General features: G+C 35.8%; 1 protein-coding gene across 1 annotated transcript in view; it reads right to left on the reverse strand.

Moving 5' to 3' along the window:
* Lama2 (laminin subunit alpha 2) overlaps window positions 1-20258 on the reverse strand; it is a 565166-nt gene that overhangs the window by 220142 nt on the left and 324766 nt on the right. Inside the window, exons 15-17 of the mRNA XM_070010715.1 lie at window positions 14511-14622; window positions 10406-10519; window positions 4882-5009 (exon numbers count right to left, since the gene is read on the reverse strand). Of these exons, the coding sequence (XP_069866816.1) occupies window positions 4882-5009; window positions 10406-10519; window positions 14511-14622 (354 nt within the window). The remainder of the gene's footprint in view (window positions 1-4881; window positions 5010-10405; window positions 10520-14510; window positions 14623-20258) is intronic.

Below are 20258 nucleotides of genomic sequence, written 5' to 3' on the forward strand. Positions count from 1 at the left end.
GTTTATGCATGCAAATACATTAGCTTTTAAAGATTTTTAATAATTAGTATACATTAGTTGTTCTGGCTGGGGGTAGTTCATTATGATATTTCCATACAAGAACATAATGTAACCCATCAATATCATTAGTTAAAATAATTCTTCATTATTCTATTTTCATATATGCATATAAGTCCTCTGACTTTTCTTCACCTCACTTACTCTCCCCATTCTCACTCCACCACCATGGGGCCTGTTTTATTCTCCTGACATTCATTTTTCAGTATATTTCATTTTTTAGTGTAGAAATTATACTGAGGGTTTTCATGTGCCTGTATATTTCATATGTGCATGTTATATGCATATTTTAATCAGAATAACCCCTCCTAAATACTCAGTTATTATTAACTTTTTTTGACTTAGAATTTTCTATTTCCCAACTATAAGCACTAATTTTTAAAGTAAATCCTAAAGTCAGTTCTGTAAGTGTTCAAATCTTTCACAAAGGTTAATTTTAGCATTTCTGATACATATAAGGAAAAAGTATTTACAATGATAGTAGTAGATACAACTTTGAAGGAAGGACCTACATTCTGTCCAGGCTTGTGCCAAGAACATTTTCAATTTTATTTAAAAAGGATAAAAATCTATAATGAGTACAACAACACTATTCTATTCAAGCACATATTATCTATTCAAGCACACTTTAAGTGTTCCAGGCTTTTTGTAATTTATGTCATTTGTATCTTATTTAAACTATGTGATTCTGGAAATCAGTGACTATAAAGCATTTGAATTATTTTTACTTTTATTTGTTTGTCTAGAGTTATATTTCACTACCTAGTTATCATCTACAGCTAGAATAGATACATCACCAAGATGAAAAGGCCAAGCCAACAGTAGACACTGCAAATAGTTGATGAAGTTGATATATATGTATGATTTAAATATTATATGCTTGTCTGTGTTCATATATCATAGTAATTATACCAATCTATCTCTATCTCTCTACACATTTGATTTATTTAGCAATATTATCTAAGAAATTTAGAGCCAAATACTTGTGATATATAAGATTTATGGCCAGTAATCAATAGATAAATCACCAAGATAAAACTAGCTGAAGTCTTACACTTCAGACAAAGGTTTCAGCAACCTTTACCTCTTTTCTCCTCCCCCCCCCAGAATAACCTGTGAAAATTCAAATCCCATCTTCTGAGTTGTATCTGAATTTTATGTTCAATTTATACTTCAGAGTTCTGAACTCAGATTATAGTATCACTCTCAAAAATGTTTCTTTTAAAGGATAGTTCCCTTAGTTTCCCTGGATCTGTAAAAGCCTCATTCATTTTTGATTTTTTTAAAAGAACACCTTTAAGGCTATCAGATGTATTATCCCCATCATAATTGTATAACTAAACTATGAAAATTCTCTAGATTGTTTTAAATTTAAACGACTGCATAATTTTAGCTATAAGGTTTATAAACAAATTAGATGATCACTGATTCTTTTTCCCACTCATAAAATGCTATGATAAAAATGTATATCTGACATTTAAAAATCTCATCTCAATTCTATTATGAGATATAAAACTATGATTTAGTAATTTAATAATTATTTACTGTAATTAATAGAACCTTAAAATTAGATAATTTCTACTTTATGGCACTGGTAACACAGAGAATAAAACATGTTGCTACTCTTTTATTCCTTTAAGAATCAAGATCAAGATAATTAAATAAAATTGGAATGCATTTATTTTAGGAAACACCCTTATTGGACATGGGCACCAATTCCTTTGTCACAGGTGGATGAGATTTTGGATTTGCTGCATTTCTTTTCTGCTTAGTAACAGCATAATTAGAATCTCTTTTCAGAGTAGCACAACTGCAAATACAGAGGCAAGGATGCTTCATGGATGCCCATTATAATCCAGGCAAACCTCTCTTCCTCGTGGCTCTTCTTCATTTGTAGTAATGTTGGCCAGATTTGAAGGAAAATCTACAATGTCTATAAATTCAATTATACATGTATTGGGCCAGGACTGCCATGGTTCAGTGGATGACTGAATTGATAGCTAAGCAAACACTGACAGCACAGTGTTTGGGAAAGAGATGCATGACAACTGAATTTCCAGATGCCATCTCTGCTTTCCTAGGCAAATGTTAGTGTAGCATCACAAGCTTCGTGTATAGGAAAATGGTTAAGAGAATGTCATTGGGTCACAGTGAGCGTCTTGCAATATGTGACTTAACACTTCATACATAAACCACAGCAAATTTTGTCATATTGTGTCCAAAATAGGGATAAAGAGCCATTACTGCCAAGGAATGTGTTTAATGTGTTCCTTTTAGTCACCTTTCCCAGTACTTTCTTGCATCCTTTCTTCCTCTTTTCTGATCCTTATCATGGCCAAAGGATATTTAGTTTTGTGCTCATCTAAGTTCTGGAAATACTCTAGTATTTATACACACAAAACTATTTTCCCATCTTTTAAGATCCTTGCTGATAATTTGGTAAGTAGGTAAATTAACTTATGTTAGTCTTATCACTTAAAATTCTCTCTCTCTTTTTTTTTTTTTGTTCCTGGGGCATGAACTCTGGGCCTTGGTGCTGTCCTGAGCTCTTCAGCTCAAGGTGAGTGCTCTACCACTTGAGCCACAGTACCACTTCTGTTTTTCTGGTGATTAATTGGAGATAAAAGTCTCACAGACTTTCCTGGCCTGGACTGGCTTTGAACCATGATCCTCAAATCTCAGCCTCCTGAGTAGCTAGGATTACAGGCATGAGCCACCCATGCATGGCTACTTGTATTTTTTTTTCTTGTTTCCATTTCTTGGAGTTCATTTCTTTTTTTATTGTAAAGATAGTGTATAGAGGGGCTACAGTAACATGAGTAAGGTAAAGTTGTAAAGTTCATTTTCAACATAGTGTCTTGTATGTTACAATGGGCCAACCTATATGACCATATAAGTGAAATGAACTCCAAGATATGGATACAAGAGGTGTTTTTCTTTGTTGTTGTTGTTTTTAAGTACTATATAATTTTTTGTTTCTTTTGTATGTTCTTCCCCCTATAGTATAACCCTTGTTGTCACTGTATTTGATTTTGGTGTCCTGCATCTTGTGTATACAATTTTCTAGTTTGGGGAGGGGAAGGGAAATAACAAAATGAATATTGTTTTTTATTAAATAAGAAATAGAAATTGAATTCCTATTTTTCACTAATGTCTCTAGCTCTAAGTTGACAATTTATGGCTGATCATGTCTGACAACTATTTTTGGGTGCTTTACCTATTTTTAAGTTTATTTTATTGTAAAGATGTTGTACTGAGATGTTACAGTTACATGAATAAGGCAATGAGTACATTTCTTGTCGAGCATTGTTACCCCTTCCCTTGTTCTCCCATTATCCCTTACCTCCTCTACATCCCTTACTCCCCACGCCCCTGCAAGTTGTAAAGCTCATTTCTAATATACTGTCTTGTGGGTGTCATTGTTGCAATGACTCACCTGTGTCCTTGTTTCAGCATTTTGTAATTCCCCCCCCTCCCCAAATTAGACAAATGTATATACAAGATGCAGGGTTCCAAAATCAAGTACAGTGACAACAGGGGATATACCATGGGGGAAGAACAAAGGAAACAAAAAAAATCACATAGTACATTAAAAATAACAACAACAAAGAAAGATCGCATGTCCATGCCTTGGAGTTGATTTTGCCTTGCATCGTCTTATATGGTCATATGTATGTAGCTTTTGAGCTTTTCTGCTCATCTGATAAAATTATCTTAGATGTATACTAATTATTGCAAATGAGAAAAACCATGGGACTTATATTTCCTTGGGTCTGGCTTATTTCACTTAGTATGATTTTTTCCTCAGGCTTTCAATTTCCTAACAAATGAGACAGTGCCATTCTTTCTGATGGAAGTATAGAATTTTATTTGTATGATTTTCACAAGAGCTCTACGAAAGGAGCCAACTTACATTCTGAATGATGAATGGACCAAGATAGAGTTTACGTAGCTTGACCAGTCATCTAAAAAGATGTGGCAAATAAGAAGGTCAATGTGGTAATTTGCACCTGTAATCCCATTCACACATGAAGCACAGAAAAGAAAATTGCAGTTTGAGGCTATTCCAGGCAAAAAGAATAAAAACGTATCTGAAAAAAATAAAGCTCTAGCTGAGCATGGATCAAGTGGTAGAGAGCATGCCTTTCAAATGTAGAGTTCTAAGTCTAAACTCCAATACCACAGAATAAAATAATAAATGAAACAATAGAATCAGAATATAATTAAGATAAAATGAATAATAATAAATTTTTAGAATAGCCTGCCTTTGGGAATATTAACTTTAGTGGCTTAAATAGAGTATTCTCTTAAAAAGTATATTTTTTCCTTTTTCTTTTTTTTTAAAAAACCTGTTCCCACAGATTGTTGTACTTGATGAATAACCAGGGGAAAAATGGGTAGAAATTGTAGAATTTGTATATTAAACCTTTTCAAAATATACGGTTAATCTACTCATACAGTTAAGATATAGTATTTGCTATTAAATTGATTTAATAAGGTAGACATATATAACATGGAATATCAAATAAATGGTTGAACTCTGATATTTCAGGAGTAGTATATATAGGTGTGCATAGAATGTGTGTTCCCTAGAATTAATTTAGAAATTCTACAATAGTATGTCTCTTAAATATGAAAACAGCCAAATCTTAAGCTAAAGTTGTTTTTAAGTCCTTCAAAACAAATGGTCATTAAATACAGAATTTTACATTAAAAACTCTTAGTTCCTTCCTGAAAAATTCCTGCATATATTTATACATGCAAAGTGACGGGGTACATCTGATATCAACAGTGTACTTGTAGGACTGCAAATGTGTTACTCACTTATTGGATGAAATGATCAGTGGACAGGCACAGGGCTGACAGTCTTCAGAGGATCCCTGAGTAGGATCACCATAAAAACCAGGAAGACACTGATTGCAGTAAGGGCCACCTGTGTGATCCTTGCAGTTCTGAAGAGGAAATGTACATTAGAGTTTATTATTTTCCTCTCAAGTGGCAACATGTGGCCTCCAATAGATCTACAAAATCATTATTCTGCTTCTCATCAGGAAATGTAAATTTTCCACACTAAATTATTGATGACAGCAAAGAAACAGCATTGAAAGTTACCATCTACCTTATAAATTACATGTTTCAACACATGCAAAATAAATGACTGAAATTTGTTAGGAATTTTTAGTATAAAAGTTTCACATTGTGTGTGTGTGTGTGTGTGTGTGTGTGTGTGTGTGTGTGTGTGTGTGTGTGTAGGGTTATAAAGACCTAATGACATATGTTTAATGGGAATTGTAGCTGATACTAGGTAAAAATCAATTGTGTGACTTTAAAACTGCTGATGTAACGAGAACTGTGGGCTAATCATACAAATTCCCTGGGACTGAGCTCCCTTACTCAGCCATTAATTCAGAACTTAGTGGACTCAGATGATTGGGACAATGAGTTCCTGTGTTCTGTCAGTGAGTAGCTTGTTTCACTCATAATTAAATGTTGGGAAAATTGAAAGAATTTAAGCATATAGCAATATGTAATGAAACCACATGACACAACGATTTTCTTTCAACATTTGAAAAGAAAACCAAGACTATGTTTTCCCACCATTGGTACCTTTTGATACCATTTCTTTTTCAAGTATAAAAAACCACATGTTTATAATAAAATCAAATAATTTATATTATTTTTCATGCTAATTAAAATACCTTCCTCAGCTAAGGCTCTGTTGATAGAACTCATCAAGACAGGTGTAAAGATAAGCAATCCAGTCAGCCAAACACTAGAACTGTCTCTAAAACTTCCAAAAGTAAAATTCATAAATTTTTATCATGTTCAGACATCACAGAGACATAATTTCAGTTGCCAATGATACAATAAGTGATATATAATTCCTATTAAAATCATACAGTTTGTATATGTTATTACTGAAATGTTAGTTTAATAAGCATATGCCAATTACAAATTTTCTTCCATGCTGAAAAGACTTCATCAGACTTCAGGAGTATGTAGCTTTTACTTTTTATGATGTATAACCTAATGTATGAATAAAACAGCTAAAATATAAATTAAACAGAGTAAAAATCTATTAACCTGGGTGACCATTCAGATAGTCATATTAAGTTAATAAAAGTTCTGAACTATCATTTACTTCAATATGTTTTAAAATGAGCTGACAGTTTTGAACTTTTTTAGAGTCCTTGAGAGTTCAGATTTTTTAAATCTAAAATATAATCCAAACAGGTAACTCTGGCCTTCCCATTTGCATTCTGTGAAATGAAGTCAAGTTGGTAATTTATAAAGTTTTCAAGCACTGAAACACTATGCCACCTTCAGCAAATTAAACCAAGTCGTATTTCCATAATAACTGTTGATACTTGAAAGCAGGTTTTTCTTTAAAATACTTAAAACTCATTCTCAGAATTATTTAGTACAAGTTTCTTTTTTACTTTTTTAACATAATATAACAGTTAACTTCACTATTACATGTTATCTGAGGCCAGGCCCTGGCAGCTGATGCCTGTAATCCCAGCTAGTCAGAAGACTTAGATAAGAGGATCGTGAGTGAAGCCATCCAGGGCAGGCAAGTCTGTGAGACTTTCATCCCCAATGGATCAGCAGAAAGCCAGAGGTAAAAGTGTGGCTCAGAGGGTAGAAACCCAGCTTTGAGCACAAGGTCCTATGTTCAAGCTCTTGGATAACCAGAAAAAACTGTCTGAATAATAGAGCCTACATAGGATCCCAAAATATGAGCCAATTTAAAGGATACTTTTTTCCTTTTGACTGGATCTTCATATCACTTCTTTATTTTTCCAAGTTTAGCTAGGCTGTATCATTACCAAATAATTGTTTGTACAAAGGAGTTACAACTCCATAAGCCAAGTTATAAGTACAATGCTTCTTGGTCAATGTCACCTTTCCTTTGTTCTCCATTCTCCCCCTCCTATCCCTACCCTCAATTACATAGTTCATTTTTTTACATAATGCACCTTGAATATCATGATTGCATTTGCTCACCATCCCTCCTGCTCTGTCTCCCTTTGCCTACTACTCAAAATATATTTCTACTTCCTGGTATTCATCTAGCTAAACAGTACTTTAGTTGCTCAGAGTAGTTACTTGTTTTGATTCCTCCCCATAGTATATCCTCCTTCAGTCAGTTTGTGGATAAACGAGTTGAGCCTTGTAATTGGTTTAATATGTTTTAAAATTCTTTGCTTTTTGCCATGTTAAAAGAATGAAATTTTATTTCATTCTATGGATTTCCAAAAGTAGAATCATATATGCCAATTGTAAATATCACAATGAAAACTCATTGTACAGTTAGGTTGATAATATTTTAGATGACATTGTAATATTGATTATAGCTTATCTAGTTTAAAACCAGAATTTCTAAAATTCAACTGCAAATTATGTATAACCAGGAGAACCTGCTGTCTATAACCACTGACTTAAAGGAGACATAGAGGTAATAAGTTTCTTACCCATCCTAATTTTATGCTTCATTAATAATCATAAAACTCAAGTATTCTAGGAGTTGAAACTATAAAAAAGCATTACATACCCATAAAGCAGAAATTAAAAATGGAAGAGTTTCACTGATAAGCATGCTACTTTTACAAGCATCTTTGTTAAGTATGCTGTAAAGGATCTTCCAAGTGTTGTTTGCCATCAAGTATCACAAGAATGAAAAGTGTGCAACCATCCTATGTGGTTTTGAATGTTTTCCATAGTCACTTCAAATTTCTTTGGGTTAAAATGACCTTTTCCTTCCCTGTATTTTTTTTTTTTTTTGGGTCCGGTCGTGGGGCCTGAACTCTGGGCCTGGGTGCTGTCCCTCAGCTCTTCCCACTTGAGCCACAGCGCCACTTCCGGCTTTTTTCTTTTTTCTTAATGTGGTGCTGAGGAATCGAACCCAGGGCCTCAGGCATGCAAGGCAAGCACTCTACCACTGAGCCACCTTCCCAGCCCCTCCTTCCCTGTATTTTACTTATTTGTTTTGGCAGTTTTGGGGTTAGAACTCAGGATCTCATATATGCTGGAAAGGTTCTATAACCTGAGCCATGCTCCTAGGCCTATGTTGCTTTAGTTATTTTTTTAGATTTTGCTGAGGCCAGATTTATACCATGACCCTACACCACCATGCCTAGTATGTTTTATTGAGATGAGAACCTCTTACCAACTTTCATTTTGCTTTACCCAACCTGCCCTCAAACCCAGTCCTCCTGATATCTATTTCCCAAATAGCTGGGGTTCCAGTCATGGTGTCACACTCAGCCCTAAATAATCTTGGTTTTTATAGGTCCATATAACCGCAGAGGTTTGTCAGGTGAATATCTGTAGAAAAATATGCCCACAGATAATCAAAAAGAAGTTGAAATGGAAATTCTAAACTAAACAACTGGAAGGGAAGAATGACCTTGGTAGGCAATCTTAAATATTTTTCTCCTTACAGATCATATCAGAATCAATATGTACATCATTTATCAATAGAATTTCAGGAAAAAAAACACATGAACATCTCCAGAAAGTATCCATCAGGAACCTCTATCAACAACAGTTCAAGAAAACTCTAGTCTTCATGATCCAGACCGTCTATGTTTCCCTAAATCCCATGTGCTGAAAGTTGGTTCCTTTTTTATCTATCCAATAAACAGTCTATAAACCAGCTTCATTGGTTAAGTGCTACAGATATCACTGTCCCCTTCTTTCTCTCTTTTAAAAACAAACTATTTTTCCTCTCAAGCAGATGGCCTCCCCTCCAAAAAAATATCATATCACAAAATGGCCCAGCAGTAACATTTGATTTTATCTCAATTAATTCAACTTGACATATTACCTTAAGGAATATTATGAATTTGGTACTGTGACATATTTATTTTTGTCTTTTTTTACGGTAAGTAAGACAAATCCATATTAGCTTTCAGCTGTGCATTTCCTACTGCATGTTAAAAAGTGTTTAAAAGGAATTCGATAGTTTTCCCAAGGTATGTTTTAAAAGGCTGTGGAATCATTAAAATGAAAATCACTTAGCCTTTCTGTTCATAAAAATGCCATTTGAAAAAATCTACTCATCCACAAATTATGGCTATCATGTTTTATACTGCAATGCAATTAAACAAAATCTTATATAGAGAAATAGAGAAAGCAGAAAGTGCATCAATAAACCTAAATGCCAAATTACATTGAAACAAAAGCCCTGTGTTATTTTTTTTTCCACTTTGGATTTTTCCCAGAAGCATTTAAGGAGAAGGGAGAGGAGGGAGAAATGAGCAGGAGAAAGGAAACATTAAGAATTACAGATAACAGTGTCTGCCTCAAACTCAGCAGGGAAATGAGAGTATGATATCCTCCTAAATTGGCACTGTTTCAAATTGTGTTTCTGCAAGACTAATGAAATGAGAAGTGTTGTTTCAAGCTTCATGCCATGTCAGACAATATAAAACACTCATACCCTTGAGTTAATCAGAATTGTCTATTCACAGTAATTCTCCCTTCCTAAGGCTTCTTAGCAGGATGGAATGTGCTTGGCACTTTGTAGAGCTTGTTTTCTGGATATAAGTATGAACCTTATTGTAAAGCGAGAGACAACCCTGGTGAATATATACTACATACATTTATTTTTTTAAAATCTATACAAGACATTTTACAGTTAAATGATGAAAAATTGAAATTAAAACATGCATTGTATCCTCATTTTCAATGTGGAAAAAACTATTATTATAAGTACTAAATCATAACTGTTGTATAGACTGTCTTACATATATTATGGGCTCTAAGTCATTTTTGTCTTTCAGGAGAGCAGTCTACTTTTGGTAGATTTAGGGAGCTTGATATTCATCTCAGTTATTAGTTATGCTTGATAATAATGTATCTGATCTTACTTTCGTTTTTAGACTAATAGGAATAAATACTACTTAATACTTGCTGTAAGATCACATATGAAAATTTTCTAAGCTGCCAACTCAGTTCATTAAGAAGATGTGAAATTATTCTCTTTTTTTGTGGGGGAGGGGTGGAGAGAGGTTATCCGGACCTGAACTAAGAGTCTGGATGCTGTTCCATAGCATTTTTGCTCAAGGCTAGTGTTCTATCACTTGAGTCACAGATCTACTTCTGGATGTTTGGCCATTCATTGGAGATAAGAGACTCATGGTCTAGCTACCTGTGCTAGCTTTGAATTCCCGTCCTCAGATCTCAGCCTCCTGAGTAGCTGGGATTACAGGCAAGGGCCACCAGTGCTTAGCTGTCAAATCACTTGACTCAGAAATTCCAGGTTCGAAAGGAAGCAGTTGGATCATGAGTTTTTGTGAGTTGCTGTCAGTCTGTCACTCAGCAGCATGGAGAAAGCACTTACCAAGCATTCCCCAGTGACGTCATCACAGGATTCCGCATGGCCAAAGCACTGACAGGGTTCACAGAGGCCACCAAAGATAGTGCCGTTCACTCTTCTGTGCCTAGGCCAACAGGACTAAAAGATAAGATTTCAGTCAGTTCTTGCTATTGGGGGTTGGGGGAAGAGAAGCAAGTGTAAGTTTCATTTTTTTCCCCCTGATAATAGAAAGTAACTTGAGTAGCACACTCAGGAAATGGGATTAACCAAAGCATAACTAGTACGGAAGCACTACCAGAGCACTATTCCCCTGACACGGGGGCTTCGTACTGACCTTAGCGTTATTGGCAGGTATGAGATTAGAGGAAGCATTAGCTTGGTGTCTCTTCTGAAATGGTAAAATAAAGTACAGATATAAAGAATTGAAATGTGACAGGCTGAAAGTAAAAGCACAGACAGGAAAATTGAAGGAAAAGTATTGAAAATAAAGCAGCTGGCATAAAAGGACTCGCACAGAATCTTGTCGAAGAGGGCACACGGTGTCATCCCAAACCATTCAGCTCTGTTGAGCACTCTCTTTGCCCACATGCCAACTTCCCTTAACCCTTTCACTTTTAGTACATCTTTGAAGTCATTTGTAAGCCATGCTACCTTTCCCTGCTCTTCCTTACAGCCCCACCCTTACTTTTTACAGCACACAGAGCTGACTCCCATCCCTGCATAATTTCTTAATTTCTTCCTAAATTCCTTCCATTCTATTGTGCTTTCTCAATTTCACATGAAGTAATCTGTGATTTATTTGGCATATATACCTACCAAAGATCTATTTCTGGTATTATTCTATTCTTGCTTTGATTCTAATCATCATTGCTTTATAAAATTGAGATCTGTGTTACAATATAAAAGCACAATTCCTATTACCACTGAGGATGTGGGTCTTAGGTTACTTGTTCTATGAGCCTTCTGTGAGTCTGCCATCACTCTTAATTAAGTTTCATTTCTGTGGGGATTTCTATAGACTGAGTGAGATATAAAATAATTGCAAGGCAAATACTGTTGCCCTTTGGGAACTTTATGACCCCCTTCAGGTTATAATTGCATTTTGCAGGCTATTTACTATATTTCTAGATGGTTAACTACAGCATCATATATGATAAAGAGGCTTTTGTTCAGTTGAAAATGGAAATGAGAGAAACCACTGCAGTTAGAAAGCATATAGAATTGTGCTGTGTATTGTTGAAAAGCTCTTTCTGCCTTAGGATATGATGAGGACTCTTCAATCTGAGCACCAATAACACATGTGGATAAAAGAATAGATGTTTCATATTTCACATGGTTCATATCTGGAAAGCAAAGAAAAATGACTTTCCTCTTAATTTTCCTCTTAATTTTCACAGTACAACAACAACAACAACAAAAACAACCAGAAAGTGTCAATTGACTATCTAATCAATTTACTATCCTGGATGAATATCACACCCCAAATGAAATAATAATAATGAGGGACATCTGAACTTATTTTGGCTACAGGTTTTGAACAAGCTAGAACTAAGTAGTTAAATACAGTTTCTGTACTTTACTCAGCCTTTAAAGGGATGCAGGATATTAATAACAGAACTATAAGAGAATGGCTATATAATCTAAGCTTAATTTTAAAAAATCAGGAAAGGATAGTTGAGAATATCCAGGGTCGGTATAGAAAGTTTTGATAAACAATAGATTATTAGAAGAAAGGAACTTCAGAGCTCCCAAATTCTTCAATGCAGGATTCAGCTAAGCTCTTTTTTAAAAGTAACTTTGTTTAATAATTATTGTGTGAGAGGTGCAGGAGGCTTTATTCCCTCCCTTTTCTATTTCTTTGTCCATTTTTCCAGCCTTGCTTGGTTCTCTTTTTCATCTACATTTATCATTATGCAGCATCTGCAGGACCTTCCCAGACATCTGTCTCCACCAACAGCGCTCACCTCAGTGATCATCACATTTTGCTTAGTGCCATTTATCACTCCCCTATTTATCAAGTGTCTTGATCCTATTTTTCATAGGTATTCGTTCTGTTTGCCTAAGCAGATGATCAGCTCTTTAGAAACAGAATTCATTCTTGTTTGCTTATAGACAACTTATATGGATGAACTTATAAGAGCTATCAAATATATACAGAATTCATCAAAAATAGAATAGTAAAGGAAGAATGGAATTAAAGTAGTTCTGATTGCAACTGAAATGGGAATGTAAACTTTCTGGTTTGAGACCAACACTGGAAGGCCTTGTAAGTAAAAGAATTCTTAGGAAATGTCGCTGTAGCTCAAGTGGTAGAGCACTTGCCTTGAGCTGAGGGACAGCGCTCAAGTCCAGAGTTCAAGCCCCACAACTGACAAAAAAAAAAAAAAAAAAGAATTCTTAGCCTGGCACCAGTGGCTCATGCTTGTAATCCTTACTACTCAGGAGGCTGAGATCTGAGCATCACAGTTCAAAGCCAGCCTGGGCAGGAAAGTCCATGAGACTCTTAGCTCCAATAAACCACCAGAAAACTGGAAGTGGCACTGTGGCTCAAGTGCTTGCCTTGAGCTGAATTGTTGAGGGACAGTGACCAGTCCCAGAGTTCAAGCCCCATGGCAAACAATAAAAATAATTCTTTAATCAAATAGACAGTATATTTTATACATAAAGCCAAATTTGGGTTGATATAGCTTACTTGTGTCTATAATCATTTTTTCTCTTATCTATATAAGTTTTGGAAAAGCAAGTACTTCAAGGAATTATATTTAGTTGTATTTCTAGATAGGCAAATGGGAGCTGATATGTGAAGGAAAACGCATTCACCATGAATATGCTTCCTAGCTTTTTGTATCCTCTGTAAACATGTATTATTTTAAAGTACAAGAAAACTGACAGATCAAGGCCTGGAGTATTTCTATAAATGGTATAATGGGGTAGTGCTATGAAGCAGAACATCTTAACACACTCATGTAATTCCCTCAAGGAACTACTGTAAAGAATTTAAACTCTTATTTTTCTGCAAGCCATTCCTTATACCATATCAGAAAAATGATGTTCATTGTTTTTAACCAGGTTTCAAATAGAATCAGTGTTCAGTCTATGAGAAATGACTTAGAACCAAATAAAAAATTTCTTTACAGTGATACACTAAGACACTGAGAAACATTAATTCTTATAAATCTGGAGTAATGAGACAAAATATCTCAAATTTTAGGTAATGAACAAGTCAAAGAAAGGTAAAGACTTTTCTAGAGCTTGCCATTTCTCTCATATCTTGTGCTGATATTGTTCTAAGATTATGGGCTTCACATGGCCACAATGTGCTTAAACTGTTAGGAATGAAGTGGAAGAAAGTATGCTGGAATTCAATAGTTGAAGAAAAGCCAACACAACAGCTACAACAAATGTTTAAAATATAAGAATGAGGGAAACTATTTTGAGATGGTATTCTGTGATTATCCATTGTACAATAAATTAAATACAATAAATAAAATATAAGATGTAGTTTTCAGTGATAGTAAAGTCAAAGACCTGAAAAGCAAGTATAATTTGTGGATAACGTTGTATGGTTAGCTCTCTATTTGAAGCCATAACTTTTTGATAGATATTAGAGTTTTTCAAGTTTCTTCTTCTTCTTCTCCCTCTTTCCCCTCCTCCCCTCCCCCGTTCCTCCTCCTCCTCCTCCTCCTCCTCCTCCTCCTCCTCCTCCTTTTCCTCCTCCTCCTCTTCTTCTTCTTCTTCTGTTTTTTTTTTTTTTTTTTTTTTTTTGTCAGTCATGGAGCTTGAAGTCTGGGCCTGGGAGCTCTTTTTGCTCAAGATTAGCACTCAAAGCTTTGAGCCACTGCTCCACTTCTGTTTTTCTGAGTGGTTAATTAGAGATAAGAGTCTCATGAGGACTTTTCTTACCAGGCTGGCTTTGAACCAGGATCCTCACATCTCAGCCTCCTGGGTAGCTATGATTACGGGCATCTGTCATGGGTACCCAGCCTCAAGTTTCTTTAAATAATACATTATCACACGTTTGAAGAAGTACCAATGGAAAATTTCAGGATACCTACTTTTAGAACAGTTCACTGACAACATAATTTCAAGGGACTCAGAACATGCTGAAGACACATTCTTATAGACTTACTTCACAAGAGGAGCCACTGTACCCTGGAGGACACTGGCAGACTTCCACAGAGGATGCGACACTCCCATCCGTAGGATAAAGGACGGCAGACTCAAGGTTAACAGTGCTCAACCTGGGAAGGGAGGAAAACTGATAAGTAAATAAAACAAGCTCCTACATCATATATAGCTGGATGACTGGTACAGCAACAGTGATATAAATACAGCAATTTAAGAATGCTGAGAAAGAATGCTAGGTGATTTTCTGTGACTTTATAACTCTCTGGTCATTCATTATATAGTGAGTCCGCACTACCCTGAATCCATCAATGCAGCCAATTGTAGATTGAAAGTATTTGGGGGAAAAAACAATCTGTATTTTTGCTGAACACATACTGATTATTTCCTTCTTGTTCCCTATACTGTACAATGTATTGTCTAGATGTATAGATGTTAAAATACAAAACCTATACTGATATACAGAGGGTTACAATTATATAAATCAGGTAATGAGTACATTTCTTTTTTATTCTTTTTTATTTTTAATATATATATATATTTTGGCATAGTTATTTTATTTTTTAAATAAGTTTTTTTATTATGAAAATACTGTACAGAGGGGTTACAATCACATGAGCAAGGTAATGAGTACATTTCTTATCAAGCATTATTGCCTCCTTTGTTTTTCCCCTACCATCCCTTCCCTCCCATCTCCACAACTACATCCCCCCCACCCCCACCCCCACCTAAGTTGTAAAGTTCATTTTTTGACATAGTGTCTTGTACATTTCATTGTTGCAATGGGCCAACCTGTATCCCAATTTAAACAATTTGTTTTTTCCCTTCTGATCCCCAAATTATCTTTGTTGTGAAAACAGGTGTTATACTGTGGAGGAGGTACATACAAAGCCACAAAAAAAAATCACGTACACAATGGAATTCTAAGCTTCCATCAGAAAGAATGACATTGCCCCATTTCTTAGGAAATAGAAAGACTTGGGAAAATTATATTAAGTGAAGTAAGTGAGGCACAAAGAAACCTAGTTCCCATGGTTTCCCTTATTTGCAATAACTAGTATTTATCTGAGACAAGCAGAAAAGGTCAGATAAGATGATGTTAAGCAAAATGAACCCCAAGATAGGGACACAAGTGGTTTTTTTCTTTCTTGCCATTGTTTCTAACATATTTATAATATGTTTTTTATTGTAAAGATATTATATAAAGGGGTAACAGACACATAGTAAGGTAATAAGTATATTTTCTTTTTTTTGGGGGGGGGTGGGTACAGTCGTGGGACCTGAACTCTGGGCCTGGGCGCTGTCCCTCAGCTCTTCAGATCAAGGTTAGTGCTCTACCACTTGAGCCACAGCGTCACTTCTGGCTTTTTTCTTTTTGCTTATGTGGTGCTGAGGAATCTAATCCAGGACCTCATGCATGCAAGGCAAGCGCTCTACCACTGAGCCACCTTCCCAGCACATGAGTATATTTTCTATCAAGCATTGTTACCCCCCTCCTTTGTTTTTCCCTACTATCCCTTTCCTCCTCACCTCCCCACCTCCTCCCCCCCACCCCAAGTTGTAGAGTTCGTTTTCAACATAGTGTCTTGTACATCTTATTGTTACAATGGGTCAACTTGTATCCTTGCTTCAGCATTTTGTTATTTCCCTTCCCCTCCCCAAATTAGAATAATGTATATACAAGATGTAGGGCACCAGAATCAAATACAGTGAAAATAGGGATTATACCAAGAAGGAAGAACATATAAAAGAAACAAAAAAATCACACAGTACATTATAAATATATTAAAAACAACAGCAACAAAGATAAAACCTTTTGTGTCCCTATCTTGGGGTTCATTTCACTTAGCATCATCTTATATGCTCATATGTACATTACTTTTGACCTTTTCTGTTTGTCCTAGATGTATACTAGTTATTGCAAATAGGGAAACCATGGGACCTATGTTTCTTTGGGCCTGGCTTACTTCACAACATATTTTTTCCAAGTCTTTCCATTTCCTAACAAATGGGGGGGGGTCATTCTTTCTGATGGAGGCATAGAATTCCACTGTGTACATATACCACATTTTCTTGATCAATTCATCTACTGAGGGGCATCTTGGTTGGTTCCATATCTTAGCTATGGTGAATAATGCTGTGATAAACATAGTTGTACTGTGTGTGACCTTGTTTGTGATCGTTTGGGCAAATGCCCAAAAGTGGTATTGCTGGGTCATAGGGGTGCTCTCAATTCCAAATGGATCAAAGACCTCAAAGTCAAAGCAGACACACTGAAAACATTAACAGGAAAGAATAGGAGAAACTCTAGGGCTCCTTGACACTGATCAAAATGTTCTGGATAAAGAGCCAGAAACACAACAAATCGAAGAAAGGTTGGACAACTGGGATTGAGTGAAACTGCAGAGCTTCTGCATGGCAAAGGACATAGCTAACAAGATCAATAGCAAACACACAGACTGGGAGATCTTCACTAGCCATACAACAGACAAGGGCCTCATAAATAAAATATACTAAGAAGTAAAAAATTTAAATCCCCCAACAACAAATCCTTAAAGAAACAACCACCCGATTAATAAGTGAGCTAAATACTTAAAGAGAGAAGATGGAGGAGAGAAGAAGCAGGAGGCTAAACAAACTTTCTCATAGAAAGCCATTTTGGTGTTCCAGTGAACAGTCCTAGGCTAGAGAATCACACCAAGTATGCCATCACAGTGCAGAGAGTTTGGCCAGAAAGGAAAAATCCAGGCAGCTTGGTCAAGGAGACAGATCTGAGCACTTGCCTGTGTCCATGGCAGCAGCAGCGACTGCTGCCTCAGCGGCCATATCAACAGAGAGAGCCCGGGGCAAAGGTGCCAAATGCCGTGTGCGAGTGGAATCTACTCACTGCAAGCAAGAACTGACAAGAAGCAGAAATCTTCATCCTGCTGATCACAGACCAGGGACAGCCCAGAAACCAAGAGGCTGGAGTGAGTACCCCATGACATCCTCACTCCTTCTCATGGAACCGTGGTGGGAAGGTAGCGCCTCCCCCACCACAGGAGAAGAACTCCATCTTTGATACTGACAAAGGCCTGGCCCTAGCTCCAACTCAGGCCTTGGAAGAAATCAATAGAAGCCATTCACCAGGTCACAGGAACCTGAACTAACCTGCTGGGCTCAGCTCCACCCACAGGAAAGTCACCCTTCCTAGTCAGGGGATGCTCTGTCCCCAGAGGAGAGACTTGCTTCACTGGGTAAACCGAGCCAGAGGGGGCCCCTCCCCACTGCAGCCTAGAAAGCAGGAGGGGTAAAGACAAACATCTAAAACTCAATAAACATAAATCCTGAGAATAGCTCCAGGCTGGGCGCTGTGAGTGTCTCAGGAGCTAGCTCCTAAGGGAAAAGCTTCTGATTGCTGATAGGCCTCAACCCTACCCAGAACCACATCACAGCAACTCTAAGCTAAAGGAAACAGCTATCTCCCTCTTTTGCAAGACCATTTCACTTTTGTGTGTTCTCTTCAATTTATTTTGTCAATATTGTGATCATCATATAGCTCTTCCTTGTTTAAACTTTAACACGATTTTTCTGTATTTTTTAAATTATTGTTATATTTAAGTAATTGTACAAAGGGGTTGCCATTTAAGGAAGAAGTTTATGAATATAAAATATTATAACTATCATAAATTGATTTTCTATAATTTCTTTCTCAAAATTTTATTAGGATATCTAAAACTACTGTTTTTTGTGTGTTAGTCTTATATTTTGCTGCATTACTAAAATTCACTGATTAATTGTAGTAGTCTTTCCATTTTATTTTCTTTAGATTTAAATTTTTTTTTATTGTGAACGTACTGTACAGAGGGGTTACAATTACATGGGCAAGATAGTGAGTACATTTCTTATCAAGCATTGTAGCCTTCTCCTTTGTTTACCCTTCACATCCCTTCCCAGCCTCCCCCGGCCCCCCCCTCCACCCAATTCTCCCACCCCCCCCCTCCCCACCAAAGTTGTAAAGTTCGTTTTGGACATGACAACTTGTACTTCTCATTGTTGCGACAGGTCCACCTGTATACTTATTTAGACGACTTGTTTTTTCCCCTTCCCCTCCACAAATTATACCAACATCAAATCAGTGAAAGCAGGGGTTATACTGTGGTGGAGGGACATACAAAGCAACAAAGAAATAATCTTATAAATGCATTAGAAACAAATGCATGAAAGAAAAAAAACATTTAAATACATATCTAAGGGTTCATTTTCCTAACATCACCTTATCTGACCATTTCTGCTTGACTCATACATATACTAGATATTGCAAATAAGGGAAACCATGGACCTATGTTTCTTTGGGCCTGGCTTACTTCACTTAATATAATTTTTTCCAAGTCTTTCCATTTCCTAACAAATGGGGCAATGTCATTCTTTCTGATGGAGGCATAGAATTCCATTGTGTATATATACCACATTTTCTTGATCCATTCATCTACTGAGGGGCATTTTTTAAACTTTCCTTTAAATTTTCCTACATATAGTATTCCATAATCTGTTAACTGATCATTTGACTTGCTCTCATCCTATTTATGTGCTTTTTATTTCCAACTCTTAGAAATTGTTTATAATGTACAAAATAGTATCCAGTTCTCATGAAGAATCAATCAATATCGATATTATTTCCCTAACTTTTACAAACACCTGCATATTAAATAAAATGTTCATCAAAATTCCAATGACCTTCAGCACAGAACTTAATGAATTAATGGTAAAATTTATATAAAACACCAAGTAACCAAAGGGACAAATCTAGAGACATCACAATACCTATATTTTACTGGGCATTATATGGGGTCCCAGTGGACAACACCAGTAACATACTGGCATAAAAATAGATGTGAAATCAATAGATTAAAATAGAGATCTCCAAAATAAACACACGTATCAATAGCCAAGTGATCCCTGAAGAAGGAATACATTGTAGAAGAGATAGTTGCTTCAATAACTAATTCAGGGAAAACTACATCTCTACATGTGGAAGATTAAAGTTTATGTCTCACCCTACATAAAATCAATTCCAAATGGACCAAAGTACTAAATGTAAGACCTGAAACTATTAAATTAATAGAAGCAAACTTAGGGGAAACTCTTCGAGACATTGGTATAGGCAATTAATTTTTATGTAATCACAAAAGCTGAAGAACAGGAAAAAATGAACAAATGGCATTACATCAAATAAAAAGCTACTGTAGAGCAAAGGAAACAAGAGAAAAGACAACCTACAGAATGGGAGAAAATAGTTGCTGACTATTTGTCTTACAAATAATTAATATATAAGGATATATAAAATGATTATATAATGATAAACAATATGATATATAGTAATGATACTTAAAAAACCAAAAATTTCTCAACCAAGAAATGAACAGTCTAACATAGCATGGTAGTTCATGCCTGTCTTGAGATAAGGTAGGAGAGGTATGAATTTCTGGACAGCCAAGGCTACACAATATAACTCTACCTATAAGAACAAAACATAAATATAAAAAGAAAAGACATATGATTTCATAATGGGCAGATGTCTGAGCTACCCTTCTTAAAAAAGAAATATAAATGTCTAAGAAATACATTAAAATGCTCAGTATTATTAGTCATTAGGGAGCTACAAGTCAAACTACAATGAAGCATAGTAGTTTCCTTCTCTGGAGATTTTTGAATATAAAAACTTCTGTACTATACAACTTCCCTCCAGATAAATAACTTCTTTGTACTTAAA

This window comes from Dipodomys merriami, unplaced genomic scaffold (genome assembly GCF_024711535.1).
Source record: "Dipodomys merriami isolate MVZ:Mamm:240054 unplaced genomic scaffold, mDipMer1.0.p SCAF_8, whole genome shotgun sequence".
NCBI classification, from domain to species: domain Eukaryota; kingdom Metazoa; phylum Chordata; class Mammalia; order Rodentia; family Heteromyidae; genus Dipodomys; species Dipodomys merriami.